The following is a 16,570-nucleotide window of genomic DNA, read 5'->3' on the forward strand; positions in this document are numbered from 1 at the left end:
ATACCTTGTAAATCATGTAATCAGTTTTATGTTGATCAGACTGCTAAAACTCTCAAAACACGAGTCAATCAACACAAGAAATACGTTAGAGAGGGAAACCAATCTAGCGGCATATTCAACCACATGAACCATTTTAACCACCCAGTTGACTGGGATAACGCTAAAGTCATCACATGCAACAATAACGTCACAGAAAGAAATTTAATTGATTGCAGTTTGATCAAATCTAGTAAGGGAATAAATATCAATCTCCATCAAGGTTTGTACAAATTAGATAGTTATATTTGTCATGAAATTTCAAAATTATTTAAATTGTAATATACCAGTTATTAGCAATCATCCCATACTTGTTGGTTACCAAAACGGTATCAAATGTCACGAGTACTTTTTCCACTACCTCTCCGAATTCCCTCCTCACCATGTCTCACTCATTCATATATTCTGTACCTTGTTTCTTCATATTATAATTCCTTCTTTGTATCAGCACTGAAGATGTAATTATACGAAAGCGTTCTGCTTCGTTAGTTTACTTTTCCTAGTGGTTACTTACGCATTTGTGAACACACATTCCTAGTGTTTTTGTTGCACACATATATGTATATATATATATTAATATATATATATATATATATATAATATATATATATATAATAATCAGTATTATTTTACATATGTGCTACGACATATCTTTGTTGTGATATATATATGTATATATATATGTATATATATATGTATATATATATATATATATGTATATATATATCTATATATTATATATACATACATATTATATATGTATGATTGATAGGTATATACAGTTGCATGTACTTATGTATCAAACTACAGTATGAATACAAACTGACGCCAAACTTAATTAAGGAGGATTTGAAAAATGCAGCCTAACTCTTGACGAGCGAGTGGGGATCTCATCTCCAAACAAAGCAAATATGTTGTGTGCCATGGTGTTTGTCACGCACCTCGATCGTGGGCTGGTACGTGCCCAGGCCATGTGTGACGTGTATGCGGTTTTCGCGGAGGCGTATAGACTCGTCCGCGTCCTCGCACTGATTAAGACCAAACGCTGCGGCTTATCGTCCAGATAGGATAACAAAGAGGGGGAGGACACTATTGGTGAACATCTTGCTTGTGCTCCCGTTGTTTTTTGTTTAGTTCTCTTTTTCTTTTTCAATGAGAATCTATCTATTTTTACTATAATATATAATGTAAATAGAAACACTATTTTGAATGGTTGAGAACGTCTCTTTCTTGAGAAGAGTAGTCGTCACGGCCTCGGTGTCGTCAAGCATGTTTTGTCTTTGATCAAAAGCTCAGCGCGACCCGCCTCGCTATGTCCAGATCTAATCGCAAGACTCGTCTTTGTGCGTCTGCACTCTGAGATTGGCACTAACTGTCACGTCCCCATGTGGATAATCAGTCCTGCCTCAGCCTCGTTACTATGCGTGCCTTGTTCCGAGACTCTTAGTGAAAAGAAGAAGGACCACACTTACGAAGGAGAAAAGACGTTTAGCCCTGAGACTTTGTTGCTACATATTTATTCACGGGACTTAATTCCACCACTTGGAAAATCCGGCCCGCCATGGCCCGTGTCCATTTAGCAGTCAATTCGTTTTTCGTACTCCTCTTCCTCTGCCATGCTGGCTTGGGTGGGTCAAACCCCATTCAGGAGAACATCGACAAACACCCGCATCTACGATTCACACCCCGAAGGGATCCGCGAACTCAACCATCAGGAGAAGAACCCAGTCGACACTTCGTCAATCACGGGGGGCTTCCGAAGCCAAAAGCTCGTGAAAATGTCGAGGAAATGTCCATCAACCTTCCTTCCTGTGGTCTCTGTCCAAGCAAATCAGAAATCACACCATGCGCGGTAAGTGAAAAACCCCGAAGTGGACTTAGTTTGTTTGGCTTATCCAAACGTACAATGCGGAGTGAGTCAATTGAACTATTTGAAATGTTCCATGGACTCATTGACATAAACAAGATAATCATCTTATTGCGGACCGTAGTAATGTCACAATAGATAATGATTGCATAATAACTAGTCTATCAAACACCAGTGAATGGAAAGAATATATATATCTAAATCACATTGTAAATGTTTGGAAAATAATTGCCTGGTTTTTTTTTGTAAGTTCAAATAGTATTGGCACTTTATATATATATATGTATATATATATATATATATATATATATATATATATATATACATATACATATACATATATATATATATATATATATATATATATATATATATATATATATAAAATATATATATATATATCAAGGACACCGATCAAAACCTTAGAGTAATCCATCACCATAAAAACGTTGGTTGGTTTCAATCAATCAGAAAATATTTCATGATAACCTCAACCATACGAACCTGTCATAAACGATTTACAGTTTCACTCAAGTAGTCGCCCTCATAATTTTCATTGTCAGTTTATATCAAGAAATATTACCAACTGTCATTTGGCTCCATGTACTGCTTAAGGGATCAATCCATCTTTCATTTCAATAGATTTATCTTAGTACAAATATCAAACTCTGAAAGGAAGAGAAAAAGAATGGAAACCCACTGACAGTCGAGTGTGAAGTTCCTATAAGCAAGATTTTAGAACAAAATCAATGTTGTTTATGATCTATTCATAAATAGCGTCACCCTCAGTGCCCCAAAAGCTCAACTTTTCGTATTGCAAAAGGGTAACAAAAGATTACTAAGATAAAGTGGATAAAAAAAAGAAACGGTGATCAAGTGCTTTAGATAGTAAGACAGAGATATAAAGCCCACTCAGTCTGAATGAATGTAAGGAGCAAAGGTCAGTCCAACTAATAGTTAAAGATTAGATAAATAAAGAAATAAATATATCAAGTAAATGGAAGGATATATGGTGCTGAGACTCTTGCAAGACTTCCCATGACCACGAAAGGAAGATAGTTACTATAAAATATAACAAGATAAAACAATGAATGATATTGATGAAAGTGCGAGATTCTTACTGTATAACTTCGAGGGTTGCCAGGTTTCCATTAGTAAAAAGAGAAGCAAGGAGAATATTGAAAATTAAGAAGCAAAATTCGTTAGATATAAACTATTCTATTATCGATAATTAAATATTTTGATTCCTGGAAATAAAAGACGAAATCAATACGAATATATATTGTTCTACTATCGCTGATTAAGTTTTTTAATTTCTGGAAATAAAGGACGAAACCAAGTCGGAGGGATATTATTCTGTTATCGATGATTAAGTCTTTTAACTCCTGGAAATAAAAGAGGAAATCAAGACGGAACCAGACTCCGAATGAATGACAAAAATAAAAGGGAATTCGGTATCAATTGTTGGTGTTGTCTAGCCCTCAGTCTCAAAGGATTACGACTCAAGTTATGAAGGATGCTGACCACCCTCTCAGGCTTTTGTCAGCCGAGATATGTTGTGGCTGTTGTGTCTGTGTGCTACCACTGCTGAACAGCCTGTAGATATGTGATTGGTCGTGTGCAACTGGAAAAGAGTTCACAAAATACTCACATCAAAAGCAAAGTACCTGAAAAACCAGCATCCTTCAGAGCAATCTCGTACTGTCCACCATATCCAAGGTGATAAAAAGATGATCAGAAACGAATAAACCATCCACCTCCCATAACCAACATGGACTCAAAGATTGCCACTATACAAGTACGTTGCTCACACATAACCCTCAACAAGTGTTAAAGGGACTCATCAAGAAATCACCACCAGAAAGACCGTTCATAATAGCAACAAACATAAACAAGGCGTTTGATTAAGTTTTCAGTCACATATGAGAAAAAACAAATAATAAAGGGAGACATCTACAACTGGGACAAAAATGGCCAACAAACTTACCAAGCAGAATGCAAAGTAACCAAAAAAACAACCAAATCTGCGAGGCAAAAAGACTACAGTGGAGTTCCTCAAGGATCAGTGTATTAGAAAAAACAAATCATAAAGGGAGACATCTACAACTGGGACAAAAATGGCCAACAAACTTACCAGGCAGAATGCAAAGTAACCAAAAAACAACCAAATCTGCGGGACAAAAAGACTACAGTGGAGTTCCTCAAGGATCAGTGTTGTCACTTATGGTGTTGAACCTCTTCACAAACGATTTCCCAATACAGATCCAGAACATAACACCTAATCATTAGCCTACACATATGACCTAACGATAATAACTCAGCATAGCAACAATTGGATAAAAACTAAGAATATCCAAGCTTACACAAACTAAAACAATGATTCAGAAATAACAGAATGGAAACACCCAAATCGTCCGTAACAGTGCTCATTCCAGACAACTATGGATAATAGAAAAATTCACTAGTGAAATTAAACTGTCAAACCTTTAATCACGAGTTTTGGATAACAAAGGGAAAAAATACAAACAGTTCATAAGTACCACATTTGACTACGCTTCCATAATTTGGTTTCCAACAATCAGGAAAACATGTAGTTACTTTATAAGTTATACAAAGTAAAATATTGCGAATAATAACATGATGCACAAAATGAACAGAGCGCATGTATAATGAAACCAGAATTATATCTTTAGGATATACAAAACTTATGAATACTCATTAAAGATATGCAAGATCCCTCAATCTTACCCATCTCATTACAAGTGAGCGTAAAAGAATACTACTCAAATTGGTACAATAATCTACCACATGTACTGCACAGTAAATTGACACAAATACATATTCACATCCAGATCACTAAATGAGCTCTTGAAGACTAACCACCAAACTCTCTTCTCCACTCCATCAGACTCCTCAGACACCAGCCCCAAAGTAAAACCCATCCTAAGATAATCAAAAGACTCGCGAAAACGTTTTCGTTCAGGTCACCACCCAGCTCTAAGTCAGTACCAACAGAAACAAACTGCACTAGGTGCAGCCATCACACAGAGGGCACTGACTTCTACATCTTACACTGCCCCACATTAGTTGTACCCAGACAACAACACAATATTTCCTTCTTGAGTTACTTATGTGTAAGAGTAATGGCTGTTGCCTGTTACCTGGGAGCCGTGGGACTCCTGCAAGAGAGCCTTGGGGCAACGGATTGACAACTTTCTAGCAGAGTGGGCATGTGTCATCTGTTATGGTGCTTAGCCTGTGTTGGTATGTATTATTACGTAATGGATGTTGGCCACATTCGAATATGCACAGGTAGTCAAAGAAGCCGTGGCAGCGCAGAACTACAATCCCCCTTCTTCTCCAGCTCTATGAACCTTTCCTGATATGTTCCCTGGCAGACAACTTCGCACGATTTACCTAAAGTAACCATGTCCCTTGAACATGCTCATTCTAGATCATCTATCTCAGATTTCTCTGAGCACGGTCTCCAAATGCTACCTACATGACCAGTGGCGTCCAGCGATAAGACAGGTCGTCTCATATATGCACAAACTAGTATATTCTGGTTTAACTCATTGTTCTTCCTGTAGTGATTCATGGTTCTCCGCAATGACTTTGTGTCGAAAGTTTTAGATAGGACCTCAAATCTTTGTCCAGGGTCTAAGTCTCAAAATAAGACCAAGATAATAAGGGCACTGGAGATGTATCTTTATTTTTGCATTGGCTCCTGGAGTGTCTTGTACTTTGGCTGAAACTATTCACAGTTATGTATGCTATTTCCAGTCATCTAGTAACTTCCAAGTCATAATTTCTGATATATGAAGCTTACTACTAGCCAAGGCAAATTTCTTGAGGAACATGAGTTCGTCACAGGCAACAACCAGACATTTGATGTTGTCCAAAGTATTCCCACCCGATCAAACGTTTCTTTGGTTTTAATCTAAGACATATGGAGTTCCAGTGGCTTTTCCTCATCCAGAAATTAGAAGGACAGTACTTGTGCATTCATAAGTTTTTTCAGAGTGAAGTATGATCAATAAATTCTGGGTATGAGATTCAAATGACGCTGGTTCCAAATTTTCTTGATAAAGTAGAATCAGTAAATTGTAATATGGTCTCCTGGGATAACTGTATTCATAATTTCCTCATCAGTGTATTCAGGGTTATAGACGCAAACATCTAAGAAAAAATAATGGGGGGAAATTTGTTTCACGCTGTCGGGACTGGAAAAATGCAAACCTACAGTACATTGGTTGGTTTACAATATACCCTGGATTTCAACTTATTCCCATAGCGGTGAGTGGTACAATGAGAGAAAGGAGGAATAATCTAATTGCCTATTCTAAATATAAACTTGATAGCATTAATCAGGTTTATGAGCTGAGCAATTCGATGTGGGTAAAGCGGGCCCTACACGATCAATATTATTGCGCAATATTCTGTATTGTATAATATAATTGACAGTGTAGGGATGGTATTGAAGAATGACACAATATATTGAAGACCTCAAATGTACAGACGAAACACTGTGCCTCTTCTATACCATCTCTACATTGTCAATAATACTGTAAAATACGGAATATTGCGCAATAATATTGATCGTGTAGGGCACGCTTAAGGTGGATGCATGTGAGCTTGCTCCGAGAAACCACGGAGACTGAGGACTGCGTGTGAGTGAAGCAACCTGCTCCCTGGTTTATCCTCCCAATTGATGACGATGAATTTGTGTATGCATAACCAATCCTTTCGACACCACATGATTTTGTAACATAGATGCTATTTCACACTTATGACCCACATACATACATATATATATATATATATATATATATATATATATATACATATATATATACATATATATATTATATAATATATATATATATTATATATATATATATACATATATATATATATATATATATATATATATATGCAGGAAAACCACTGGAAGCGTGTGTTCTTGAAAATGCAAGGTTGACCACGAAGAAAAACTATTAAAGCAGAGCACTTTCGTGCATTCACATCTTCAGTGTAAATAATACCACTGAAGATGTGAATACACGAAAGCGCTTTGCTTTAATAGATTTTCTTCGTGGTCAACCTTGCATATATATATATATATATATATGTATATATATATATATATATGTATATATATATATGTATATATATATATAACGGAAACTATTTTCATACAAATTCAACAACCTAGTTAATTCTATTGCCTACTAAAAAACACCCATATAGTAATTTTCAAGTAATCTGACCCTAGATGTACAGTATTATTCATACCCATATATTACTACCCACTGGATAATATTTTTGCGCTTTTTCCTGGAGAGATCTATAGGGCTTTATGTTTGCAGTCAGAGATATTTATGGTGACTATTGATCAACGCCTCACCATTCTCATCCAGTCTTAAGCACCTTAACTTACACTCTCTGGAAAGACGCAGAGTGCCTGATGATCTAATAGAGGTGTTTAAGTGGATCAAAGGCTTTAACAAGAGTGACGCAAACAAGGTCATCATATTAAGACATCAGGGCAGGACTAGTAGTAATGGATTTAAACTGGATAAATCTAGATTTAAGAAGAAAATAGGCAAGAATTTGTTTACTAATAAGGTGGTCAACGAATGGAGCAGACTTAGTAACTATGTAGTTAGCGCTGAAACCATCAGTTGATTTAAGAAACGATCAGACAACTTTATGGATAGGGATGACAGGTGGTAATGGACATGGAGCTGCCTAGTGTAGGCTTCATGGTCTCTTGCAGTCTCCTTCATTCTTATGTTCTTAAGTTTCCAGTCAGAAATACTTATGGTAACGATTGTATAACGCCCGAACACTCTCCCCTTCCTAGCCCCTTGAGGCTTTACTTTTGACAGACTCCGTACTTGTTTTCCTTTCTGCAGTGCACCTGTGTGACGGACCGCTTGGACGTGACCCTTGACTGCTCGAGTGGCATCTCGACCTTGTACCAGGTGCACCAAATCCTCAGCTCCACAGACTTTCCAACCACGATGCTCCACAGGTAAGCTGCTGCAGTAAACACAGTTGTGACTAGTTTGGTATAGTTGCGACTAAATATGACGTTCGATCGCCGAACGGGTTAGAGCGTCGCTACCCGCGGCGGAGGTCGAGGTGAAGGCAGTTCGAGCCCTGCCACCAGCGAGTTGGACCAAGGGCATGGTTCATCAAATTCCACGCTACAAAGTCCTCTGTAAGGGGCACCGTCCTAGCCTCCTGATAGGGGGATTTCGCGACGTTCAAGCGAATCACAATCACGACTAAGTACCAATAAGCAAGGAGAAATAATCATTTCAAGCAGTCAAGACATATATATATTCTAGAAGTAGAGAGAAACAGATTTGACAGTCACAGTCAAAAAATCGAATAAACCTCCGGCAGAGATTCAAAGTTTTGTGATTCATTTGGATGAGCAACTAAGCAACTTGTTGAAATATTTGCTATTGGTTATTTTGTTTGATTGTGCATACGCCTCTTTGTGTTTATTCCTTTATTTCATCTTGTATATTTTCCTATATCCTATCTTATTATAGACCGAAGAGCCTCCTATAGGCATAACAGTAATAATTTATCTAAATCCAGAGAACTTAAAAAAAAAAAGGAGAGGTTGGTAATTAGAACAATCAGTATGCTGGTATTTTCTTGAAAAGTGGAGACAGGGGGGGGGGGAGGCGACAGAAACCTTCAGAAATTGACAACATTAAAGTTTTAAATATTTTCACACCTCATACAAATGCATCGAGAGGTAAATAAAAAAAAATACCAACCATTCACTCAACGAATGGAACAAACCTCCTCATAGGGGATTACATTTATTACAAAACGCATTTTCAAAAAACACTCGGATACATACCTACGTGATATACAGTTCATGTCGCCTCCTCCCTCCCAATTCTATTCCACCAAGCTTCATTGTGCTTGTTTGGCGTTCCATTGTTTTGGAAAGATAATGTATCAGTGATAAAGAATCTATTTACAAAGTTAGAATCTAATCATTTGCTTGAAAGTAAGCAATACCTCAATAATTCTATAGTTCTGATGGACGTTTAGCTTTCTCGATACACCATATCATTTCCTGTTTTCCAGCTTTACTCTGCAGAATACAACGGTCGCCGATACCATAACTCAAGCATTATGGGGACCTCTAAGCTTTGAACTGATCTGGATGAGCTACAATCATATCCCTTACGTTGACAACCATGCATTTGCCCCATCCAACGCTACTCTACGAGAGTTATACTTGGGTACGTGTCAATCTATTCTTCCAACAGGAAAGGTGACTCTGTTCTAAACGAACTCCCAACAACAATACAGGTGATAAAGTTGCGTAAGTTAGTTGAGTAATGAAATAATTCCATAGGTTATAGTAAAGGAACATACTGTACTATTAAATGCAGGTTAGGTTAAGTAGAAAGTTTTGGTCAGGTTAGGTAGGTAGGTAGGTAGGTTAGGTTAGGTTAGGTTAGGTTAGGTTAGGTTAGGTAGGTTAGGGTTAGAATATACGAATTTAGAATACTTTGATTTCTCCGACCTCCGCCTCTACCAAAACAAACATGGCGTCTCAAGCAGTCAAAGCGGCTACGTTTGTTTGTTAATAGCTTTTAGCAACTGTTTCTATTATTGATTTCCGCCAAGAATAACGTATATCACGTTGATGTATTATAATCTACAAAATTATTATTCAATTTTTAATACTGTGTCGCGTATGTGTGCACTTCTGAAAATTTACCGAGATTGGTACACAAATACACTTATGCAAGCGGTTGGGTGCATCTTGGTTGACAGAAAATGAATATGAGTAGGCCTTTTGGGGTTGAAAAGGATGTTGTATAATGCAGTGGTGAGGGCGAGACAAACTGCACTGGTATCGCATTTTTTATATGGTATAACTGACTGATCAATCAGAAGATTCATTATTAATACGAATTATTTCACTATCTAATCACTTCATCAGTATTATAAGGATATTTGTAATGAAACCTTTGTATTGTCAATATGGCGTAACACTATTTTCTTCAGAGTAGTCCTTGCCTACCCACCAAAACCAGAGTCCATTCCTAAGACACTGCCATCATGACCTTGGACAAAGGAGTTCATGACACAAAACTGAATAAATTTTTAACTACAGTGAAACCGTTCATTTACTTTGTGATCAATGAGGATACTAAACGGGTTCATTTCTGGAGAGAAAAAAGAAGACACGGGTCTTGTTCAGAATTTATTCTTGACCAATTTCGCCCTGAGCTTCTGCAAAGCTTAGCCAGGTTTTGTCTGAATAATTTCATTTCTCTGAAAAAATTTAGAACGAATAAACTAGAAACTAGACCGGTGTCTTCTTTTTTCTATCTTCTTCAACTTGTCGCAATGTCTCAACAGAATTCATTTCTAACACTGCTCTTCTTAACGCAGACTATAATTCCCTGAAGAAACTTGGAGCGAATAAACTAGAAACTAGACCGGTGTCTTCTTTTTTCTATCTTCTTCTAATTCCCTGAAGAAACTTGGAGCGAATAAACTAGAAACTAGACCGGTGTCTTCTTTTTCTATCTTCTTCAACTTGTCGCAATGTCTCAGCAGAGTTCATTTCTAATACTACTCTTCTTAACGCAGACTACAACGAGATCGAGTACTTCCACTGGCCTGACATCGAAGAAGTTCCTGTCCTCGAAGTCTTGAGTCTCGAACACAACCGGATACCATTTCTTCCTAACGAAGCTTTCAGCCATGCGGCACTGAAACGGGTCATCCTGAACAATAACGTTATACAGGGCATCAGCAGCGATGCCTTTGCAGGCAAGTCCATAGAGTTTCTAACCATCTGCCTCCAAAACAAAATTGGATCACATGAAGAATCGTTACCCCAGACTTCGACAGGATGACAATTCTTCATGTGAGCCATCCTGGGTTCATGATTCTTCGTTTGTATAAGTTGATGACAATAATCATAACTTCATTCAACTTAACCTAACCTAACGTAACGTAACGTAACCTAACCTAACCTTAATTTCCTCCCTTCTAAGCTTATACAAGGTGTTAGCAGCGATGCCTTTGCAGGTCTTTTGTGAAACCTTTTTTACTCTAGGTTGTCAAATGGTTCTTAGTCAGTATCAGATACCATGCAGGATACATACTCTGGATCGCTGACGTTTTTCAGTTGGTGACGGCATCATATATTACAGGCTTGACGAGGGTTGAGGAGATCAATTTATCTTACAATAGCTTGACACGCGTTGAAAACAACGCCTTCCGGTTCAACGACCTCCGACTAGAAGGACAGCGGCTCGTACTCAACCTCGAGAATAATCACATCAACTCCATCAGGTATGATTCTCATGTGTCTTTTTTAAAGAGTGTGTATTTAATTGTGGTGTACGGCGTTGAAGCTATGTTCAAGAACTTCTGTCTCTATATTTCCACCAATCAAAATTTGCCTTATATTTATTCATGATGTTGGCCTGGATTTCCTTGGTGTAACATGTTACATAAACGGATACATCCATGCAGAGAGCTATACTTCCTAAAATCCTTCAGGCAATCTGTCTTCTTCAATTTTTGTCATGACTTTTTGTTGCTCTTTCATCCCATACAAAAACAACCTATCTGTCCATTTTTCTATACTTTTCTATGCTCTAAATACGAATATCATTATTATATATTCTCTCTCTCTCTCTCTCTCTTTCAGTGTGGGTAGTCTCAATTTTCCTCGTCTCTCTCTTTATATGTTTTATTTGCCAAGTTTGGGTTATTTCTGGTTGTTACTCATTGTATTCTTCCCCATCTTCCTTATACGTTTCTTTTTGTGATATGACCACATCACTGCTGTATATTTCACGATTTCTTTCTCCTTTGTTTTTTTCCTCCTTTTGCCCAAAACGTGAGCGGATACATAAGAACATAAGAATAAAGGAGACTGCAAAAGACCATAAGGCCTACACTAGGCAGCTCCGTATCCATCACCACCTGTCATCCCCATCCATAAAGCTGTCTAATTGTTTTTTTTAAACAACTGATAGTTTCAGGCCTTACTACATGGTTACTAAGTTTATTCCATTCATCGACCACCCTATTAGTAAACAAATTCTTGCCTATTTCCTTCTTAAATCTAAATTTGTTCAGTTTATGCCCATTACTGCGAGTCCTGCCCTATTGTTTTATTATGATGACCTTGTTTGCATCACCCTTGTTATAGCCTTTGATCCACTTGAACACTTCTATTAGATCACCCCGTACTCTGCGTCTTTCCAGAGAGTGTAAGTTTAGGTGCCTAAGCCTCTCTTCGCAAGGCAAATTTCCGAGTCCATGTATCATTTTGGTCATTCTTCTCTGTACTGATTCTAGTGAATATGTCCATTCTGTAGGACGGAGACCAAAAATGTACCGAATAGTCAAGGATGGGTCTAACTATCGCTAGATAGAGTTTAATAATTACCTCTGCACTTCTATTCGTTACCGTCCTAGCAATGAAACCTAATGGTCTGTTAGCTTTATTTCTGGCGCTAATGCACTGCTTCCTGGTTTTAAGGTCCGGACTCACCAGTACTCCCAAGTGTCTCTCTCACTCAGATTTGTCTAAAAACGTGTTATCTAAGCTGTATCTATTTTCGGGGTTGTGTAGCCCTATGTTTAACACGCTACATTTAGAGATATTTAAATTCATTTGCCATTTCACCGACTATGTTAACAATTTATTAAGATCATCCTGCAGAATCTCTGCATCGTCTCCTGACCTAATTAGGCGTCCTATTTTAGTGTCGTCCGCAAACTTACTAACATCACTATTTATCCCATCGTCTAAGTCGTTTATGTACATAATGAATAATAAGGGACCCAAAACCGAGCCCTGGGGGACACCGCTAGTACCAATGCCCCACCTAGATTTTATTCAATTTATAGTGACCCGCTGTTTTCTGTTACTAATCCAAACTCTAATCCATTCTAACACTTTTCCTCCTATGCCATGGGCTTTGATTTTATTTAGTAGTTTCTGGTGTGGCACCTTGTCGAACGCTTTGCTAAAGTCAAGGTAAATAACATCGTAATTATCAATGTTATCTGACGCCTTATATACTTTAGTGTAAAAGAATAGAAGATTAGTCACACATGACTTACCCTTGGAGAAACTATGCTGTGAATCACGAATTAAATTATGCCCTTCGATGTGTTCTCTGAGTCTATTTACTATTATTGATTCAAGCATTTTTCCTATAACCGATGTCAAACTGATTGGCCTGTAGTTGCATAAAGACGATCTATCTCCCTTCTTAAAAACAGGAACAACGTTTGCCTGCCTCCAAGCAGTTGGCACAAAACCAGTGTCTACCGATTTATTGAATATTTCAGTTAACTGGTCGCAGATTTCAAATTTACACTCCTTAAGCATTCTTGGAAAAATTTCGTCTGGACCCGGAGATTTTGTACCTTCAAGTCTTTCAATCTGCTTGACTACTTCTTCTTTACTAATGCTGATATTAGATAGACTACTTTATTCATCCCCTCTGTAAATCAGATCGCAGTCAGGTACTTTATCTAACTTTTCATTAGTAAACACCGATAGAAAATAATTGTTAAACTCCTCACTCATTTTTCCTCCGATTCTATCATGACATTTTCATCGTTTTTAATTGGTCCTATTCTTTCTTTATTTTTTGTTCTATAGAGGTGAAAGAAACCCTTTGGGTTGGATTTTGCTTGACTGGCAACCTTGATTTCATAATTACGTTTCGCTGTACGTGTATTCCTTTTAACCAGCTTTGCCATTTCGTTATATCTTGATCTAAGGTGTGATTCCCCGTTTTTTATTTTTACGTAAAGTCCTCTTTTCATTCCGATCTCATGTTTCAATCTGTCCGTCATCCATTTGGGAGTATTACTATTTTTCCGTATTGACTTTAGGGGGATAAATGTGTTTTGTGCATTAATAATTAATCAGATTGCTATACATTCATGTATCTTAGGTATATGCACCTCTTCTCATACTTGTATTTGCATGATTGTGTGTACATTGGCTTTCCTCTGGTGTTGATATTTTTGTCTTGCTATGTATTCTTCATATATTTTTGCTTAAAGTCGTCATAGTTTCTCTTATTCTTTTATAGATTTAGCTTCTAATATCGTTCTGTTTGGATGGTTATTTTTTTTAGATCCTACATAATTTTTCTTGCCCTGTGCGCTGCTACATCTGTATAGCCTTCTTCGTCCTTTATCTGCTTTCGTCTATTGGTTGTCAGGCCGGACGGCCCTTCACCGCTTGTTTCACTATGCCTCTCCAGATGGTTCTATCCTCTACCAATTCTTTCCAGTCCTCTCATAGTGCCACCCTCTCCACTTCCTTCTCTACTCCTTCCATCCATCTGTACCTGGGTCTCCCTAATGGTCGTCTGCCCTCTACTCCTACTTCCATCACCTTCCTTGGTAGTCTATCTGCCTCCATTCGAGTGTTATGGATTAGTAGAACGTAAAATTCAGCGGTGTCACCATTCTATAGGCGTATATGATAGGCAGTTAGTTGCTCGTGAACAGATGGAAATGAGTGGACTGGGGGAGAACTCTATTGACTTTCTACAAAAATAGTTTGAAGGGAAATCAGAGACAAGAGAAATAAATGTCTCACGTTTGGGGATTCGACGTTTGTGTCAATCGCTCTATGTATCATATTCCATATGTCCAGTGTAGTAATTTAATTCTCGACAAAGTAGCTTCTGAAGAAAAACGATGAGACATAAGCAAAGTCGTCAGCAGAGCATCCTTTACAGGAATTATACTGACGATCAAACAAGGCATACGTTAGTGAACAACTCAGAATTTTTCATTTCGAGATCGATGCAAAAGCTCTAGGAAAGTTTGCTTGGGTGAATAAGGACTTTTCTTTGAAACTGTGCTGCATATTTCCAGCATAAAAGTGAAAACAAGTGTAAGAATAGACACAAAACGCATTACTTAGACAGCGCGGTAGTTCTGGAGCACTGTTACGAACGATACTTTTGAGTGGAGATACGATAAGAGAGAGCAGAAAGCGTGTATTTACATCAGAATTGAACGAAATTTCACAATGAATGCTTACTAGACGAGATATTGTGGCCACAAGTTTTCAAGACGAAGATCTAATCTAAAGGTAGGAAGAAATAATTTCGTCAACTGCGGCTTCCGGTAGTTTAAGATTTAACTGGGTAAATGGCTAAGAATTATGCTGTGATAACTGCAGTTGTTTTTTTTCTGACTTCGCTGCGGACCGAGAGTTCTCTTGTCGACATTCAGGTTTTGTCATTATGATATATCGTAATCCATCTTAATTGTCCTGCAGTTGTTTTGGAATTCGAGAAACGTTGTAAAAGTCATACATATGGCAAGTTACGGGGTAAATTATAAAATTTTTAGAAGCTAATTTGAGTATTATTTGATATATCAGCAACGAAGTGGACTCCGCCCAAAGTGTAAAGTCAGATATTTTCTAATTCAGGGAATGTTCAAAGACGATAGGCAATGCAGAACCAAAGCACGTCCACTCCACATTTGTCCATATTCATTGACGTTGTTTATTCACAGCGTTAAAACGGCCATGATCAACATTAAATCTGAATATCTAGCTAAATTTGATGGGTTAGGTCCTGAGCATATATCATGAATATACTCTTCCTCAGGACAAGACTTCATTCCATAGCTTAGTGTAAACAGACCATTATTTTGTCACATTTTTTCCTATTTACCTGTTAACGTTTTGTATGTCCTCCACAACCAGCCCCTCTGCTTTCGTGGGTATAAAGAGCCTGACGCTGCAACTCAGACACAACTTCCTGCACACCCTCAACCAAGATTGCTTCCAGCCCATTATCGATGCCACACAAGGCCTCACCTTCTTCATGGTAAACAGTAAGTATTACCCTCGAAGCTTGTGTCTCTTGACTCCCCTCGTGCTGGGTAGCATTTGCTGAACGTGAATCGAGATATAAATTGCATAATCATTTGTTCAATTGACACTTGGGCGATGAAGAATGTCCTTTCCTTTTCCCCGTGAGCGCAAAAATACAGGCAACCAGCACCTCAAAATTCTTCAAAAGAGTTTAGTTATTCTTTTGAGAACATAAGTTAATGAATAGGTTCCTGAGAATAATTTGAAATGAATGAAAAAAGGTAGCATATACAAGGAAGCTCCTTTATTTAGTCGCCTACCTTCCCATGACTTATGGGAGGTATTCTACACGATCCATGGCAAGTGTCGTCACTCAAGCTCAATGGTTCTAAAATTTTTATTTTCTTTAGTGATGGTTTCCTGATTTTGAGTAATCTTTTCTGTGGCACACCCGCTTTTCTCACCACTCCCCTATAGAATCACAACTTCTACAGGTTTTGATATAATGACGTTGGAATAAAAATAAATATATTTCTCCTGCCATTTTATAAAACCGCGGACAAAAAACATCAGACCCAGTGCCAGTACCTTCTTGAAATGATGATCAATTATAGGCGGAATTCTGCAAGCGCTGTTTTACAAATATATGTTGAGAAGACAATCCAGACAAGACCAAATCTATGACCATCTTGAGGCAACGTTTATGGCACCCATTCCACTGTGCTGCGGCACACAGTTTGAACAAACACTCCTCTAGCTATTCCGCTAGCATTCAGCAATTTCAGATC

The 16,570-nt window shown here is 37.8% G+C and overlaps 1 protein-coding gene across 1 annotated transcript in view; it reads left to right on the forward strand.

Annotated features, from left to right (window-relative positions):
• Nucleotides 1-1,208: 1,208 nt before the first annotated feature.
• Nucleotides 1,209-16,570, forward strand: part of LOC143036078 (oplophorus-luciferin 2-monooxygenase non-catalytic subunit-like) — a 16,383-nt gene continuing 1,021 nt past the window's right edge. The window contains exons 1-6 of the mRNA XM_076203335.1: nucleotides 1,209-1,888; nucleotides 7,822-7,940; nucleotides 9,023-9,180; nucleotides 10,547-10,729; nucleotides 11,116-11,257; nucleotides 15,672-15,802. Of these exons, the coding sequence (XP_076059450.1) occupies nucleotides 1,598-1,888; nucleotides 7,822-7,940; nucleotides 9,023-9,180; nucleotides 10,547-10,729; nucleotides 11,116-11,257; nucleotides 15,672-15,802 (1,024 nt within the window). The 5' untranslated portion in view covers nucleotides 1,209-1,597. The remainder of the gene's footprint in view (nucleotides 1,889-7,821; nucleotides 7,941-9,022; nucleotides 9,181-10,546; nucleotides 10,730-11,115; nucleotides 11,258-15,671; nucleotides 15,803-16,570) is intronic.

The sequence above is a fragment of the Oratosquilla oratoria genome, chromosome 20, assembly GCF_046742065.1.
Source record: "Oratosquilla oratoria isolate Oo_2021 chromosome 20, ASM4674206v1, whole genome shotgun sequence".
Classification (NCBI taxonomy): domain Eukaryota; kingdom Metazoa; phylum Arthropoda; class Malacostraca; order Stomatopoda; family Squillidae; genus Oratosquilla; species Oratosquilla oratoria.